At 40.1% G+C, this 19,039-nt stretch overlaps 1 protein-coding gene across 1 annotated transcript in view; it reads left to right on the top strand.

Moving 5' to 3' along the window:
• Nucleotides 1-19,039, top strand: part of PPIL2 (peptidylprolyl isomerase like 2) — a 67,983-nt gene that overhangs the window by 28,168 nt on the left and 20,776 nt on the right. Inside the window, exons 11-14 of the mRNA XM_039724491.1 lie at nt 1,333-1,408; nt 2,602-2,708; nt 14,271-14,360; nt 15,742-15,775. Coding sequence (XP_039580425.1) covers nt 1,333-1,408; nt 2,602-2,708; nt 14,271-14,360; nt 15,742-15,775 — 307 coding nt within the window. The remainder of the gene's footprint in view (nt 1-1,332; nt 1,409-2,601; nt 2,709-14,270; nt 14,361-15,741; nt 15,776-19,039) is intronic.

Below are 19,039 nucleotides of genomic sequence, written 5' to 3'. Positions count from 1 at the left end.
GTTAAATCATTGCAAATGAACCTAAACATTTGAGAACTGAATGACAATGAGAAGGAGGAATCCTTCTGATGTGGTTATGCATGTGTTGGCAGAAACTTTTTCCCAGGTTATAATCTCTCATTTTGAGTTTGTTTATCATTGCTTCCTGCATTTATTGGCAGAGAGAGCACACCTTAAGGGTAGTGCAAGTGAATCATTTCTGGTGTGGACAAATGCATAAATCATCCACAGCTGCTCCTCCATTTTCTTTTTCCACTGGAATGCAGGTTTAGTGGGGTATTTTAAAGGATGTTCTTCCAGGTGCATGTTCATGGTTGTCAAGAGAAACAATCCATTTGCATCTAGATTTCCTACATCAAAGGCTGTTTCAAATGGGCAAGAGAGAGTATTCTTCTGCCCTTTAATAATTCTGGGATGTGTGTGCCTACTTGCTTTGATTACACTTACATGAAAACTAACAGCAGTGCAGCAAACAGCTTTTATGAGAGGGCTTAGAGACAGATTAGGGAGTGTTTGTGACCAAGGAGTAAGATCACAAATGCCCTCTTTTTTGGGACATTGTAGTGTTAAAAAAAAAAAAAGGAGAAGAAAAAAGAGGGCAGAGATAAGGATGAGCTCTACACATGTTGAGGAGTGGGATTGTCAGCTTATGACGTGGGTGGGCATAGCTGTAAACTTGCTTAGAATGCAGTGAAACCTTAGGGAATGAGCAATGACCTGGCTGGACTCTTTACAGGCATTTCCCTGGAACTGCTAAACATGTCTCTGGCTTTATTAGATCTTTGTAATTTACTACAAAATCCATGTGTGACGTTAACATTTCCCTTCTGCAGAATTACAGAGCTCAAAATAGACCTTGGGAGCCATGGGACAGTGCCTCTGCACACTGCAGGGCCAGCTGTGGGAGGGGCTGGCTTGCTCTCCCCTCCAGTATCTCTGTGATTCACTGGATTTTCCTTCCTCTCAGCAGCACTGGGGACTTCTACAGATGTCTTGGCAGAAGTACTCCTTGCCTGTCTGTACCCATGGCCATGCAAATAAATGGTGATAATAGAATCTCTGCACAGTGATGTATTAAACTGTACTGGAAGCATTAAGCCCCTTTGGCTCAGCACATGAGCAGCCTTAACTACAGCTTCATCAGAGCAAATGTGGGCAACAGATGGAGAATTATCACTGCACTGGGTATTTGTTTCCTTCAGTAGGAGCTAGAGCAGAAAGTCTGCCTTTAGAAGGATAGCATTTATGTGTTTTGAATGCTTATATAGTATCTTTGGTAGATAAATTCAAAGATCTAATTTTTTTTTCTCTTGCTTTTTCCTCTGCAAACAGGCTCACTATTCCACTGGAGCTGTAAGTGCTTCCTTCACCTCCACTGCAATGGTGCCTGAAACTACCCACGAAGCAGGTACCAGAACCACCTCCCTGCAAACCATTTCTTTATTTCTGAGTTTCAAAGTGTGCTCCTTAGCACACGTACATTTATGAGGACTGAAAGAATGCATTGGTAATTGGTCAGTGCAGTGCTGATGCCATGGAAATGTATTCCCTGACCAGATATATCCTTACTTTCCAGTGAGGTTGTTCTGGAAATACTGGGGCAATCATGATCAAGCTTTGGCTTTGAATGACTGTTACTTCTTTTGAACCAAAATTAATAAGACATTTTCTATGGCTAGAGATGACAAATTGACATATCCCCTTTTCTAAGTTAGGAATGAAATATAATCTCTCCTCAGATACCATACAAAACTTTGCCCACCTTTGTGACCTACCCCAGTATTAATTAGAACAACAGCAAATTTTGTGATGGTAACTTTTAGTTTACTGCTTCTCACACAAAAATACATTTTAATACAATAAAGTTTTCCTCTTATTCTCCAACATAAACACAAATGAGTAAGATTTCTTTTTTATTTTGGGTATGGATTAAATAGCTGAGTCATTAGTATTTCCAGTTGAGAAAGTTGAACACTAAAATTTAGGTTGCAATTACTTAGACAAAGATTGAAGGCATTGCTAGAACTATGTTTACCAAATTCAGTTCCTTTACTTGGTTAGTTACAGTGATATGAAGGTGACTGAGTACAGAAAATATCTGACTAACTGGACATTTTGACAAAATGGGAATGGAAACATCATCGATTGATCCTTTGGTTTGACTTACCAGTAATGTCCCCAGTAACAGCTCCAGTTGTTTTCTGAACTGGGTAGGTCTCTGCATGTCAGCACTTTGTGGTTGACTGATGACTACCTGCTTGGCTTCCAGGACTGACAAGAAGCAATTCGGGTTCAAAGTAATGTTTGTGGTTGGTAGACATTGCTTGAAAATTATAGTTTGTAATACTGAATGCTTCTGGGGTTTAAAATATACATTATTTGGTTGGTTCTCAAAGAGCTGGTGCTTTACTATAATGGAAAGTGTTTTGCACAGAGATTAATGCAAGGTTATCATACATGAATTGCAGAGTAGGATCCCTCACGACCCAGTACCATAGGAGAAGGGGTCAGACAGTAGGTTCTGTGAATTGTTTACTGATGAGTTCTAAGGATCAATGAGCAAGCTGGCAGATCTAATTACTGTCTTTTGCTTTGATGCAGCTGCTATTGAAGATGATGTTGTGAGGTACCAATACGTGAAGAAGAAAGGATATGTGCGACTTCACACTAATAAAGGAGACCTAAACTTGGAGCTGCACTGTGACATGGTACTGTGCCCCATAAGATGAATTTCTGTAGATGACAACCAGAATTGGAACTGGCAGTGGAAATGTTTATATGTATATATATACAGATTAATTAACTGTATATATTTACACTATAAGTGTAAGTGTTCTCTGTGAGTAGTGCCATCATTTTAGTGGACTACCTACAATATGCCAGGGTACATGTTTAGAACTGCAAAGGGTCAGGATTAGTGCCCAGGAAGGAAGAGAGCAAAGAAAGGCAGAACACAGGGACGAGGGAATAATCCAAGGTTCCACAGCAGCTTACTGACAGAACCAGGAAAAGAACCTCACTGAAACCAGGAGCAGTCTGTCAGTCTGAGTCCATCTAGTTAAGATGCCCAGAAATTGTTAGATTTGTTTCTAAAGCCTAAGCTTTATAGAACTAACCTAAATAAAAACCTTAGAATATTTTTGCTTCCTGTTGTCCCAGTTCTTAAAGCTCAAGTTTTCAAACACCTTCCTTTTGCCGTTAAGAGAAGTTGATTTTAAAGAACAACAGACTGGAGATTTTTATAGTCTATACAGTCTGATTCTGGGGGAAATCAGTGGCTCTTAAAATAATAAACATGGCAAGACTTCTGATAGACGAATGAGTTGTGGCGACAGTGATGTCTCAGACGTCACTGCTTGGGTAGTGTGTTTGCTTATTTATTTGTACAGCCACTTCTATAAAAGGAAAAAGGTTTTCAAAGCTTTGATGGCTTACTGAGATTTTTGTCTCAGGATATCATAGGCCTGAAAGTTGATATTTTAAAAAGTTGAAGGATGTGAATAGAGGTTTAAATGGTAAAACTTCTTTTTCTAGTGAGCCTCACAAAGCACAAGGGCAGTGGTACTGGGGTGCCTGGTGTGAAATCCTGATGTACTGGGAGAATGCATCCATTTTTGTGTGCAAGGAAGAAAAAGGAGCAAACAGCATAAGTCTTCTGGCTTTTTCTTCTCTTCCTTTCTCTCACATGAGTAAGAAGCAAGATATGTGTAAACATCTCAAGCTGATCTATGCAAACAGCATGAGAATCTCCACAGCAGTGCATCGTGTTAGTAATTCTGTAGGTCTCTGTCATCCCTACAGGTGTTTTCCATGCTATGAAATAGTAACACTGTAATAAGGCAAAAAGCAGAGGATGTGAGTACAGCAATATTTAGGGGAAGCAGCAGAACAAGCAGATTGCATTGAATCATTTGTTTTGCCATATGTTCTCAAACTGGCTCCTGGCTAAAGCAGGCTGACTGCAGCTATTCTTATCAGCGTGGGCTTTTTGGCCACATGTGTGACCAGTGCCACTCAGTCCTGAGGACCCAGGCTCAATTGCTCATTATAAACTTCCTGTATGATATCCATTATGTTTCCTTTTTTTTTTCCAGATGAATTTCTATTCATCCACCTTTCACACACAAAGCTTCTTCATGTGCACCCTGGAAGTGTGTGCAGTTTTACACAACCAGACATGCTCCAACGCTGGCCTCCAGCCATCTGTTCCTTCATCTCGATTAAATCTGTGTGAATTCAGCAGACCTTTGGCACTGCAGAGAGGAAAAAGATATATATTTAGAATAAATAAGAAAAACTTGCTGCTGTAGGGAGGTTTTCACAACATCCACCTTAGGTCATCATCCTAGGTCTGTGAAATCAGCTCTTTCCGGGAGGCACTTGTTTTTCTCCCTTTACTAAATAAGGAGTTTGTGCTTCTAACTTTGGTTTTCCTGAATCACACTGAGGTCAGCTCAGTGCAGACAGAGCAAACATCTTGAAAGCATATAGCACATACATAGGTCACAAACATATACACAAATCAGCTACAAGGAGTCTATTGAGACTGCAAAGATAAAAAAAAATCTAAGTATTGTTAAACACTTCCAGTTCACCCTGCTTGTGAATATGTGTGGCAATAGCCTTAATTAATCTATGCCAAGTTTTTATCAGCTTTTCTGCCTTATCCAGTGCACAGGCTGGACCATTCCTGGAAGCTATTTGGAGCTGGTTTATATACAGAATTTGGTTTTCCTGTCAAAGTGTGGGTAAGGTCCTTGAATGCAGTCAGGGGGAATAGGATTGCACCATAATGCTCTCCCAAATTAAACTGCACAAGGTTTTTTTAATTGCTGAGGGATATCCTGTGCATATCATTATGGAAGCCACCCTAGCAGTAATCATAATTTCACAGTAGTGCAAATATATGATTGTGAAATGTTTAAGGAAGCTTGAGGATGAAGTTGCTATATAAATATGACAGATAAATACCTGTGTCTGGAGGCAAGACTTGCAACATTTAAATTACATTTTAAAATAGTCTTATGGTTTAGGTTTCAATACATACTTTGAGGTGAAATGTTCTCACTAAAATAGAGAGCAGCAAGTGACATACTTGCTCCCTTAGATGGTATGTGTACTGACTCTTCAATTGGATTTTCATGCCTCTTGTCTGTATTTAAGCAAAATGTTCTTGCAGTTGTGCTGTCAGCACTCTGCACTGCCTCTGAAATCTGCCCAGTATCTCTTGCCTTCAGCACTCTCCTTGGGGGCTCACTCCCTGTCCCTTCACAGCTCTTTCCTTTCTTTCCCATTTTTTGAGAGCTATTTGCCAGTGTGGATTGTTTGTGGCTCAGTCTATATGTACATGTGGAAACCTTTGTTTAAAAATAAATATAGGGTGCTTCATATACTGGTACTTTAAGGTGCCAGTCAATAAGATTGATAGTGATGAAATTCTTCCTAGCACCAAAAACCTAATCAAGAAATGTTTTGTATTGATCCAGGGCAGGAAATCAGTGTTGCAGTGTGATTGAAGTCATCAGTTACTTTGTGACAAGATTCAGAAAGAGCATGATATAGGACTAGAATCCAGATAATTTCAGTGTTTGAAATCACTTGTTCAGAGCACCAGAAAACTTCACTCAGGTTCCAGAAGGATGGTGTGTGGTTTCAGTCACTGACCTGAAAAAAGCAATAAAAAGACTTTGGAAGATAAGCTGGATTTTCCCCCATCCTTTTGAAATTGTGCCTCAGATGAGCAAAGGTACTGTTCTCTCTTGGGATCATAGCAGTGTGCCTACTGCATTTTTTGGTCATTTGTTTTTCTCCCAATCCTCCTATTCAGATACAGTATGTTCCTCCTGATGGGGACTAATCAGATGGCCATTTGTAGGGATGTTTTCCAGGAAGCTGAGTTCAGCTGCACATAAGAAACATTTGTTGTATACACTAATTGGATAAAAATTTACAAAAATTCTACTTGCCAGAAGTAATTCTGGCAAGTACAGAAGATTTAACAATATCCAACAAGTGTTATTCTTTCAGTTCTAGTCCCATGCATGTCAAACACATAAATTCTGGAGAAATAACTGATGAAAGGCAATGAATATCACTAAATTTCTTGTATTTTAGTTACTGTGATTTTTCTGGTCTCCTCAAGTTCTTTTAGTTGTTTAATCAAGTTGCTGCTGGGAACAACTGCATATTATCCATGTGTATTCTGCTGCATTAGTCACTGTAGTGATGGAGTTTTACCTTGTAGGTGGTGGAGCAACCATTTTAAAATGAATATATATATATATTGATATACATATATATAGCTATACATAAATAGGTAAATATAATGCTCCAGAAGACCCTGTCAAATGTATGAACTCGTGGTTTGATGTTCTATCTCCCTTCTCTGCTGGGTGAGTCCTCTGCCTACAAGTGGTCACTGGGCTGATGATCTGGTGGTTCAGCACATGCCAGGAGCTGTAATCAAATACTAATCTGTAGCTGCCATGGCAGGTTTTATAAATTCACTTGTCTGTCTCAGGTTTAGTACTTTAAGGTTTAAGGGCAAGATGGCAAAACAAAGAAGAATGTGAGATGGATTTCAAAGCTCCATCTGACACTCCACAAATGCTTTTTGAGGTTTTAGAGCCTGGCAAACTCTGCTTGATGATGATGTCTTGGCATAGCTTTCCCAAGAAGCTGTTACTCTACAAACATTGATGTTTTAATCTTTTTAGGCCCTCTGACCTGTTAAATATGCCTGTGATCTATAAATGTGTAATACAGCCCCTGTTCTTTGAAATCATCTCACCTTTTGTGTGAGGGACTGTTCTGAAGATCAGAGGCCTGTAAACGTCTTATCCATTTCCAGTGGCAAAGAAGTGAGTTGCTGAAAAAATCCTTTGACCTCCTGGCATGATGAGGTTCTCCAGTCTTCCCAAATCTCTCATTTTCTTTCTGATTTAAACCTCCATTCTACTTGTTTTCTGTCAACATGATATTGGCACTGTCTGGGAAATAACTGGCTGATGTTTTACCAGTATCTGTTCATTTGGTAATAGGATTGGAGGTATGAAATACAGTGGTCTTGGCATGGTTGTAATGGCTTATTTAATATTTTTTCATCAAAAGAGGCCACTATAGGAAGAGCTGCAACTCTCAACTTTGAGAGTTCTTGTCAACAGAACCTAAGAACAAACAAAGCTGTGTTTTTCCAGTAGAAGAGTTAGATATGTTTTTAAAAAATGTTTGTTAGAGAGGGTGTTGTTACTGCTTAGTGTGTTTTTTCCTCCAAGGTACAATAGAGACAGATCTATTGCTCTTTGGGGCTGAGAGTAGGATGGCTCTGCACAGCCATCTTGATGAACAGGTCACTTCTAGTTGTTCTGAGTGCTTGGAAGCTGATATTTTAATAGTTTTAACTTTGGGGGCATAACACCCTGTTCTGGTTTAACTCCAATCAGCAACTAAGCTCCACACAGCCACTCACTCACTCCCTGACCAGTGGGCTGGGGGAGAGGATCAGAAAAGGGGAAAACTTGTGGGCTGAGGTAAAGGCAGTTTAACAGGTAAAGCAAGAGCTGCACACACAAGCAGAGCAAAATAAGGAATTAATTCACCACTTCCCAAGGGCAAGCAGGTGTTCAGCCATCCCCAGGAAAGCTGAGCTCCATCACCATAATGTTTACTTGGGAAGACAAACACCATCTTTTTGAGTGTCCCCCCTTCCTCCTTATTCCCACAGCTTGATATCCTGAGCCACCTCTCCATGAAGCTGTCCCTGCTGCCCTGGGCTGTCTGTGTGTTTTCCTGGCAGCCTTTGGCACTGAGTAATTGGTGAAAAGGCATTTGCACATTTGCCTTTCTGCCTTCCCAGCTGCCCTGGCAAGCTGGTTCTGGGAAGGGAATTGATTGTTATTGGATCATGCCCCTTGATTTCTGACATTTGCAGACATGAGGTGCAGCCATCCCATACCAGCTGTGTCTGCCACTTTGTGATCCCAAACCCGAGCATGAGGTGGGTGTTTTGGAGTTACACAGCTGCTGCTCTTCATCTTTCTCTGACGTGTTTCTTGTTTGTACCTTGGCTGCTCTGATGAGAGCAGGGTGACCTTGGGAGGTTGACAGCTACCAGAGCTTCTCTGTCTAGCGTGGAGATTGTTACAGGTTGCATCTTCTGAAAAGGTGGAATTTATGTGCAGGCAGCTGCAGATTGATGAAATGCCAGGGAGCTGCCATGGGACCTGCGTTACTCTGAGTTTTAAGCTGCTGGAGGTTGCTTGAGCAGTTAAAGTTGCATCCTCATTTAAACTGTACCCACTTGTGCTGTCCTGCTTACCAGTCCATCCTCAGCAGCCAGCCCTGCACTGTGCTCTCTGAGAAACTCCTTAACCCTTGTGGGATGACAAATTTGGAGGGGGCAGTGAGGTGGGTTTTCTTTTCTATCACTGCAGTAAGTTGGAGGAAAAGTAGCAACTGTGGCTGACTCTGTCTCTGGAGAGCTAGTAGTTAACACTGAAAAATTAGATGAGTGAATTAGATGCCTTGTTTAATTTGAGTTGTGCTCAGCTAAACTGATTGATTGTCCCTGTGTTTGCAAGAATGTGAGAACTAAAACTGAAGTGTGTCATCTTTTTATTGGCATCTTGTCTAAGCTGAGCATCTTGCTTAGACTTCAGAAAAGTTTTTGGTAACATCATGAACGTCAGTGTTGTGGAAGAAATGCCTTTTAAAAGTGAAATTTAGCTATCTGCTGAAGTCTTCGCTAAATAGCTGATTAAATTACAGTGAGTTTCTGCGTAATGAGAATGCATTAATTCTGCTCTTTGTTCTAAGCAAACTTGGGGGCTTTGAGGTAGCAAAATAGGCAAATGTTTGCTATCAAGTCAGCAATCTATTTCCCAAGGCATAGTTAGCTTGTTCTGATTCTTTTTTATTGTCGGTAGGAGTCTGGCTGAGTGTTTTACCCCACAGTGCCCCAATGCTTTCATGTCTCCCAGTGCTCACTCTCTGGAACTGTGCTCTTCTGATCATGGATCACAAATTGCCTGAACACGTTTGCTCTTGATATAACCAGTTGAGAATTGTGTCCCTCAGATGAACTGTGGCTTTCTTGAACTGCACCACCACAGGCAGCTGTTGTTTGCCACCATCACCTGTCCCTGGCTCGGTCCCTCTCTCTCACTGGGGAACTGCTAGCAGGAAAGTGGAGCTGGCAGGGAGTGGTGTTTAGGTCTGGAGTAAATGTTTCTCCTGCAGGAAATGTCATGGGCTTCCCACAGTGAAATTCTTCCCATGCTCTTGCAGTGGGCTTTGTGGGGTTTTGGATTTTCTTGTCCCTCTTCCTGTGAAACAAAGGGAGTGTGCTCATAGTTCATTGGTGCAAAGTGAAACGGGGTGGTTTAAATGGCCTTCCAGAACAGTATTGGACACTGAAACATTTACATTTTTCTTTCCATGGCTTGGAGGAGGGAACAGACACTTGCACCTGAATCACCAGGTGGTGATTCCTGGAATGGTACTATTACATTTAGCTCTGACTAAGCCCCAAATAAAGCCAAGCTTTTATTGCTGAATTCTCTTCTGTGATGGGTAGGCTGAGTACTACAGACTGAAAGGTAGGGGGGAAGCTGAGTTTAAACCTTACCAAATCACCTTGTTATGGGCTCACGCATTAGAAGAGTTGCTGAATGAACAATTACAAGATAAAAAATGCTCTGTGTAAAAGTACAAAAAGGGATTAAAGCAAAAAAAATCCACCTTGCATTTTAAAGGAGATCTATGTTAAGAAAATGGAAAGCTTCGTTTGAAGCTTTAGAAATTTCCATCACTAGTTCATGCCTTTTAGTAGCAGAATTCTGGCATTTGTGTGATAAGATGAAGGCTGTGGAATGCAATTTTAATTTGAGAGGAATGAGCTTTTCATTATTTCCTGCTTTGAAACATAGGGTTAACGAGCATATAGCAAGGCTCTGTAGTTTGGTGCCACTACTACGGTTCATCCAATTTAGAGAGAAAAAAAGAAATAAAAGGGAAGTGGAATTAGCACAAGAAAATTATACAGATGTGCGAATGACAGCTTCTGAATGCTTAGTGTGAAATTTCCCTTCAAGGTTCATGCACATCCTCAAGGGATGGAGCATTTTGAAATGATTAGCTCTTCACATAGTAAAGCCTTTTTCCTTGCAGTCATGGCAACAACTCAGGAGCTCTTCCCTCTTTTCCCGTCTCCCGCACCTTGGCAACAGGAGTGCTGCAGGTTTTTCATCTCCTCCTGTTTGGCTCTTCGCTGCCCAGTAGAGATTCTGAGTTAAGGTAACTTTTACAAATGTAATGAACCATTGTGACTGATGAGAAAGGACAGCTGCAGACTGGGAAATCAGATAGGGACCTGGCTTGGTTGGTCCCACCCTGCAGGTCTCGGGATGCAGCAGGAGAGATGAATTTTACCTGGCATGGAGCCACCCTTGCTGGCAAAATGGAAACTGAAATTGGCTTGAATAAAATCTGCATTTATCCTAGGGTTTGTAGTAAGCAGTCAGGGGTTTTTTTTTCTGTTTTCCTTTGGTTTTCTAAATTGTATATTCCTTTCTTCAGTGTTCTCTGAGACTAATGATTTCACAGTCTCCTGTCACTGCTATTTTTGCCAGGTCATTCTTTGTAGCAATCTCTCATTAACACTGAAATTTGTCTGGGCATAGTAACTGGTAAAGTGCTGGTGTTTCCACACTACTAAGTGTGTTAGCTAAATGGAGACTTAAACCTACTTAGAAAACCATTGGGCTGTGGCCCATTAAATATGTATATCTGTGAGCCAAGCAAAGCATTTGTGGCATCTTCTGGGATAAGTACTCTTCTGGATTCCTGTCTCAAACATTTATTAAAATTTTACTGCTTGTCTTGGGTGTGAATTTTCAGCAGTTGAAAGACAGTTATCTGGCATCTACAAAATAAATAGAGAGCACAGTTGGAGCAGGTGACTCATTTTTGGTATAAATAAAATTTTTCTTCTTACTATTTGTCATTTGGAAAGAGAAGTGTCTTCAGCTGAAGGACATTATAGAGACACTGCATTCACTTACATGGTCCCAACTTGACCTAAGAAAAGGAGGATTTCTCACGGCTCTCCTACCACACTCTTTGGTCAGAAAAGCCTTCCACAATTTTTAATTTTCCTTTTTAGGACTGTCCCTGCATCATTCTGAGAAGATATCGCAGTAGATTTAAAACCATGTTTAGTGTCAGTGGATTTCAGATCAGGTTAACATGGTGGCATTTTTCCCTTGACTTGCTTACATATAGGTCTAAGTCATAGTCAGTAGAATAAAATAATTTAAGTAATCTCCTGCTGAATGTGAAAGGGATAAAGAGGGAAAAATTAGCTGTTGCTGTTGAGGCCAGTTTAAGACAAAACCAGCCAGAACTAAAAAGAGAGCCTGGAGCACACAGTCAGTGGTGAGAGAACAGGACACTGGCATTGCCTCCTGCATTTGCAGGTGCCCTGACCATCCCCTCCTCCTTCAGAAATGGTGTGAGGCAAGTGCTGTGCAGCCAGTTTCTGAAGGAGGAGACAGCTTTGCATTCAGAGAATGGGAGTCTGACATCTGCCACAAGATCTTACATCAAATAACAAAGTCAGGTTTGTTTATGTGTATTTACATGTCATCAGTCTTTGTAGCTGGAACAAAGACTTCAAAGACTGGCCTTGTTTGTATGGTCAGTGCAGAGCACAACTTCATTACTGAGGATCTGCACCTTCCTCATAAACCTCAAGCCTTTTTCTCCTGCTTTGGACAGGATGCTGCTTTAAAAAATCCCTGAAATGTGCTTGGCAGTGTGAGATTTGGCAAGAACATTAACTGCTTTGAATAAATCAGATAATCTGAGCCAGATATTCTAGATCTACTGCATGACTGAAACTGGGGTTTATTACTGATTGAATGCAAACCTTATTTGTGTCTACTAAAAAGCACTATAAAAGGTAGTGGTAATGTTGCTAAGGAACTGTTTACCTGCCAAATGTATCTCTGTGATGCATGAGGTGACCATGGGAACCAATTTGGTGGCAATTATTTAAAGAAAACCTTGCAGTGAAATGACTATTATATGTATACTAAATATTTCTGAAGTTGCATTTAAAAAGCTTATTTCTGGGAAAGGGTATAATAGCTAGAAATCCATTTAGAGACAAGGGTCAGCACGGGTCCTGCATAAAACATTACTAGAGCCAGTTTTTCTGATGTATATTTTACAAATAGTGTTTTGAAAATAAATAGGAAATCTGTTTTGGGTTATCAACTTTGTGCAAATTTAAGATTATTTGGTATCCATTCCTAGGGGACTCAGTCTTTTGCCTGGTTTCATTTTTTGTGAAAAATTAATTACAGGTTGCTGTATTCCCCCTTGAGAACTTATTAACTATGTCTCTCCAAAGAGTGCTTGACTCCCATGGCATAAAGTGCCTTGGGCTAAAAGCTGCTGATTCCATTTCTGATGCATAAAGAAATTTTTAAACTTATTTTTATCCTTACTGACATTTTCCACAAGTAATAACTCATAGTAAAACGCTAGGATCAATGCTGTTCTGGTATTTTCTTATAAAGGAAACATGTGCTTCACAAGTGATTCCTCAGGGGTTGAATTCTACTACAAAGATTAAGCACAAAAATTATTTCAAAGAATATATGTTGAATTCAAAGGAAAAAAAACCACATTTACTATAAACATTGAAACTGTAGGAGAATCTCCTGTTGCTTGCTATAATTTTATGGAATATAGTTATATACTTATGAGTTGCCCTCAGGATGCCACCAAAGTACATATCTTGGTGACATTCTACCATAAAGCCATTATGGTATCATTACCATTTAACTCAGTAATTAATTTCTCTAGTAGAAAATCTGAAATAGTGGCTGGTGTAAGATTAGATTTGCTAATTTTTTCACTCGTGGCCCAGCTGACAACTGTCATCTGAGTAATTAAGAAGGAATCAATATAGAGAATTTATAATGACAGGTAAAGTTTGTTTGGAAAACTAAGAGACATTTCAGTGTAAATATAGAGGGGTGAGAATGATTGTGTTTCAAATGAGAAAATACAGAAAACTGAAGTTCTCTAGGGTTCTGGATGAATACTTCTATGGACTGGCTTTTCAAGAGACAGAGATTATTTCATTCTTAAACTATTATAATCAGGCTGGCCTTGGTTTTTGGGGTTTTTTTCTGCTTTTAAGTCACTTCAGGTTGCACGGCTCAGTCTCTGTCTCAGCAGCTCCCAGACCAAGAGTGGTGTCACAGCAGTGCAAAGTGACTTGGTGCCTTTCACAAAGACAGGTCGTGTGTGTGCTCACTTCCAGCCCCTGCAGCTCACACTGGGCCTTTACTTGCCAGCACATCCAGCAATAAGGATATTTCATTTTTAAGGTCTGTAGGAACTCAGTTAGATGTATTCTTTTGTAAAACTGAAATAGATTTATGCACATAATCCACAGTGGGGTTGGAAAACATATCCAAGTATAGAAAACAGGCTGTTTCTGTACTTGTGTTTGTGTGTCTGAAGGTATTTTAGTATTGCAGAGAAGAGAATCCATACAATTACAGTGGAAGGATGATTAGGTGGAAAGTAAAGTTTTTCAGAACGTACTGTTTGAATATCATGGCTCATAAATTCACTAAATAACTTTAATTTGCACTGTAAAAGTGAATTAGAAGTTGGCAATATATTTAGGATCTTTTTCTTTTATTTAGAATTTTGAAAACAATTTTTTTTTTATTTTTCCTGTGTTCCAGTGGCTTGGGTCAGCCCCATTGTTATTTCTAATTGGTGAAGAGGACCAAATGCTTCTCTCTCTTCAATGTGCTCACTTTGAAATAGTGGAGCAGAGAAGTCAAGGTTCTTTCTTATTCTGGTAAATTAACATTTTTCAGTGCCAGAAACCCCCTTTGGAACAGGATTAGGATGCACTGCTGGAACTCAGTTACTTGCAAGTCTCTGAGCTTACCTGTGTTCACCATCAGGATGTCAGCTGGGAACTCCTGTTATCTGAGCTGATGTTGAGCACTTCTTTGTGCTAATTGGAAGGTCTGGGTTTAATTTATTTAACACAGTGTGTGTCTCTCCAGTGTGCCTTAAAAGAAGGTATATTACAGGTTTTTCCTGCAGACAGAGCCTCCGTCCTCTTCAAGTTCTGCACGTTTGTTTCTTTGTAAGGCACAAGTGAAGAGTGATTCTTGTAACCACTGTAATGATTGTTTGAAGGTTGTGCTTCATTAAAATTTCCTGTTGTTTTTCAGACACCACGAACATGTGAAAACTTTATCAAACTGTGCAAGAAGAACTATTATGATGGAACAATTTTTCACCGATCAATTCGGAATTTTGTGGTGAGTATTACAAAACTCCTGTGTAATGCACAATATGTGATATACTCAAAATATCCCATGTATTTAACTTACCTCAGGTTTAGGTTGTTCCATGCATGACAACTTGCAATAGCAGTATATTAAATATGCCATCAGAATGAGGGTTGTCCTCACCTATGCCGTGTGTACTTACAGGTGTTGCTAACAGTTGTCTCTGACTAACACTGTCACTCAGAACATCACTGCATCCAGCACTGCATTTGCTGGCATTCCAGACAAAGCTTTGAAGAGTCATTGCCTTGGCTCTTGTTATCTTCCCAAGATTTGGGTGGGTGGTTAATGAACAGAAAGAGAGAGAGGGAAATGCTAATTTGGATAAGTAATACTGTGGCCTGTTGTAATCCCATTCAGATGAAACTTCAGCAAGCATCTGAATTTCTATTTCAGGCTTTGGTACTAGGATATTATCAGGTTATCCTTTCCTAGTGTGCTCCAACAATGGGTGCCCAGGCTTTCTTGTAAAGGAGTTAAAGAGCACCTTGTGTTCCTGAACTGTGTCTTTGGTAGTCAAAGATCTTTATTTACAGAGTTACAGTCCAGGCAGCTTAGGATATTGTAGCTGCCCTGTAACTTTCTTTCAGAAGAATGAACAACCTGATCCTGAAGGCATAGCACATCTCACAAGGAACATCACTGGATGTTACATTCTGTTCTGTCATTCTACAAAAAGCTTTTTTCCTTTTGACAGCACTGTGTATCTCAGTTCATAGTTAAGCTCACAACTAAAATTGTGCTTGTGTGCTGTTACTTTGAAACCAATTGTGTCACGCTCCCTCCACTGGCATTAAAGAATAGAATATTATTTCTGTACATCCTGCATGTACAGTGATTAATACACAGTTTTGTTACTCAAAGATTAGTTTCACATGAGGATTTTTTCCTACTGGAGGTAGTGAGTGGGATACAGATTCAGATACAAAAAATATTCCATATTCCCCCTTTTCTTGCCTTCCCATCCTATGGAGGGTTGGTAGCAAAATGTAAAGCCTTTTCAGTTCCAAAAGCAGTGCATCATCAGTTAAAAAGCAGGTTCTGATTCAGCACATAATAAAAAGAATGATCTGGTTAACCCATTTCAGATTAGTTATTTTTTCCATATTTACCCATAAAAAGACCCATTATTTTTATGAAACTGCCATTCTGCTTATGGATAAGCAATGTCAGGGATGACAGCCAGCTGATGATAAGCTCCAAATAAGAAGTAATGGTTTCCTTGTTGCTGACTTGTCAACACGGCACAATATAGAAGGCAGAAAATTGAACACAATTGGCTTTTATGGTTTGTATTTAATGTCTTTCACACAGATGCATATGTAACACTGATTTAATTTTAATTCTGCAGATCCAGGGAGGTGATCCGACTGGAACAGGAACAGGTAAGGTTGAGTTTGAATCAAGTAAGTTGTTCTCACTTCATGGGCTGTGTTGTTACATTACTTCCAGACAATTTAAAATTAAAATTCTCTAAATGATGATAAGTGGGACTTGTGTTTACTTTAAAACAGAGGTTTTCTTGATATATTTTTATGGCCATGTTGACTATTTTCAAAATTTCATCTGATATATTCCCAGTCTAAAGCTTAGGCAATCTTCCATGCAAAATTCTTGTGGGTTTTGCTTCCTTTTCCTTCAGAAAATAAAAAAAAAAATTATAATGATTTTACAGCTGGTCTTCCAGGGCAAAGAATAAAGAAAGAAACACATTCATGCAAAGTTGCTTTCAAATTCAGTGTTAATGAAATACTTGAGACCTGCCTTGGAATTGGTGGTTGGCCAGACACCATCTGTTCTCCCAGCTAGTTGCCTTGCAATGCCCAAGCTGCTCTTTTTCTAACTTTTGGGGATCACTGCTACAAAATTCTTCTGCCTCTTCTCTCTCCCTTGGTTGGAGACCAGGGAACAGTCACAGCAGGAATGGTCAGGAGGCAGAGCAGCTGAAGGTGTCACAGCATTGCCCACCACAGGAGATAGGTCATGGAATACCTCTGCTCACTGCTGTAAATTTGCTCATTTTCCTTGTGCACCTTCTATCTCCCCATTTGTGGCTGTCACCAGCATCCCCAGCTCCTCATCTGCATAAATACTTTAGCTCTATTTAATTTATTTTGTTAATTATGTTAGTGTGAGTTGCCCAACAACTTTTCTTGTAGAGTGTGTGATAATCAGCAGTTGCAGGATTTGAGACTAGTTAAAGGTTCAGTGTTTTGATGGCAAAAACCCATTAACAAGAATTGTTACCATCTATGTTTGGAGTGTCAAATGTGATTTGATTTTTTTATATGGAAAGTTTTGGTTCAAATCCCAAAAGACATAATTAGGAACATCTTTTGAAATGAGAAATTAAAGAGGTGTCAGGAGACGGGAGGGATTTAATAGGTTGACTCAGACACCTCTCACCCTTGCAGGGTGGAGTTCAGATCCTGCTGTGGAATGAAAATTAACTTGCTGGTGTCATTCCTGCTTCTGTTTGTGCAAATGCAGAAGTGCTGTAAGACAGCAGAGTTAGCAGAGGCAGAGGACTGGCATCACTGCTGCACTGAAGGGCAAGGCTCGGCTCCACTGGCTTTGCCAGTAGGAAGTGAAATGATAATGAGCACATAGGATGAGAATCCTCCTACATATATTCTTTCACTTAAAAAAGGAGTCTAATGACCTCTAGTATTTTCCATCTTGTTTTCCTCCTTGTCATTCTTAATTAAAGATGAGTATATCGCAGGCGAGATGTCTCGCAAACATCTGTCAGGACTATTAAAGTTCTAATGAAATGAACAGTGTGCACTCAAATAGACATGAGTCTTGCAGATTTTTAGAGACTGGCTGCAATTATTGTAGAGTCCAAATGGTGCAAATGTCTTCTTTGCACCTGAATGGCTTTTATATTTTTAAGCCACTTGAATTTGATATGTCTTTACCTAATCGCTTATTGAATATGATAATATCACAAGAAAATCTAAATGGGGAGCCTGGTGGGCTGTAGATTGCTCTTGAACTGTCATGCCTTTGTGTTTAATACTTCAGTGAAGCTGCTTAGACAGTTCACAGAGTGCAAGTAGTCTGTCAGGATTTGTTCCTGACTACTGGATAGATGCAGGGCACTTGACTGTGAGGCAGAAATTCCCCTTGTGTGTCTCGAGCTGTAAGAAGGTGGCCAGACCTGAGGCTTGGTGCTCCCTGGGCAGCAGGGCAGCCAGAGGAGGGCTCAGCTCAGCAGCACTGCCCTGCCAGGGCAGATGGACTGATGCTCTCCTGGGCTCCCATGCTGTAAAAATGTTGGTCCATTCGTTTGTGCATTATTAATGTGATCACAGGCATTCACTTTAAGAAAGCTTTGGAGTAAAGCACTGGGATTCAGTACTTTGTACCATTTTTGCCTGTGGCCTGTTTGTTATTTGAAGGATAAATTCCCTTTTTTTATGTCTTCTGCTGGAAGGGATTTCAGTATTTTTTTGACTCGCTGCTTCTTAGAAGGGGAAAAAAAAGATGCACCTTTGAAAGCTAAAAAAAATCTGTAAGATTAAATGGGCTTTAGAAGTAAATAATTTGACTTCTGTAATATCAGAGAAGCATATGAGAACAGAGCAGGGCTTTTTTCCCAGATATTTCAATTGGCAGTACAGAGGACTATTTGGAGGTTACCCTTTAAATGTCAATATTATAAACTGTTTCTATTAGAGCCTTTTGTAGGAAGACTTCAGAACAAAAAGAACATGCTTTGTTTCCTCATTCACACAGAACCTTCTGCTTAAACGGATGATTTCTAGCTAAGAGATTTGGCCTTTTTATTTTTTTTTTTTTAAAAAAAAACCTTTTCTAAACTGATACATGGAAGATGCATTAAGCCTCTATATATTCTTCCTCTACTTATTTAATTATTCCTCTTCATTAGTTCAGGAGCTAGAACAGACTTGTTCAAATATTTTCCCACCATTTGGTTTCTGTCATCTGACATTCATCCCATGTGTCAGGGTGTCAGGTTTGTGGTTGCAGCCCCCAGATGCTGAGATGATCACCCACTCCATTGCTAGCTAAGCCCAGGACTGTTCATCTTCTGGGTGGATTTGGGCACAATTAGTACAACATGACAGAAGGTTCCTTGTCACACATACACAGACTGTAACTGAGCTTTGGCTCACCTGGATTAAGTGTGCTTGTGTTTTGGAACAGGTCACAGAGGTAAATGCCAAGCTGGTTGTCACTGACCGTCCTCTCCCAAGGCTGCTCCAGCTGAACTGTTCCCTCTGGAAGCAGCCCTGAGCCTTGCTTTGTTGTTTGCTATTCAGCTTCCCAGTGTGTCCTTTTTGAGTCTCTTTGGGACTGTTGTAAATGTGACCCAGAGACACGTGAAGGGCAGGTAGTTTCTGGTACTCAGCCCTTAACCTTGGAATGGAGAAGGGTGGAAATTAGCATTGTGGCATCTGGGAGTTGAGATACCACCCTGAGCAAAGAGTGGGGAACAGAGTTGTACCTTAGCATAGCTGTCAGACCTGTGCTGCCAGAGCAGTCAGATACTCAGTCCTGCAAGGATGACCCTGATTTGGAGGACCAGACTAATTTTCCTAGAGCCTTCACCTTTATGTTTCATAAGACTACTGTGAGAAATTTTATTGTGGTAAAGCAGCTTATTTCTTCTCTAACAAAAT

This window comes from Passer montanus, unplaced genomic scaffold (assembly GCF_014805655.1).
Source record: "Passer montanus isolate IOZ18808 unplaced genomic scaffold, ASM1480565v1 scaffold53, whole genome shotgun sequence".
NCBI classification, from domain to species: domain Eukaryota; kingdom Metazoa; phylum Chordata; class Aves; order Passeriformes; family Passeridae; genus Passer; species Passer montanus.
Note: the sequence above shows the minus strand (reverse complement) of the source record. Positions and strands in the feature narration are given on the sequence as shown.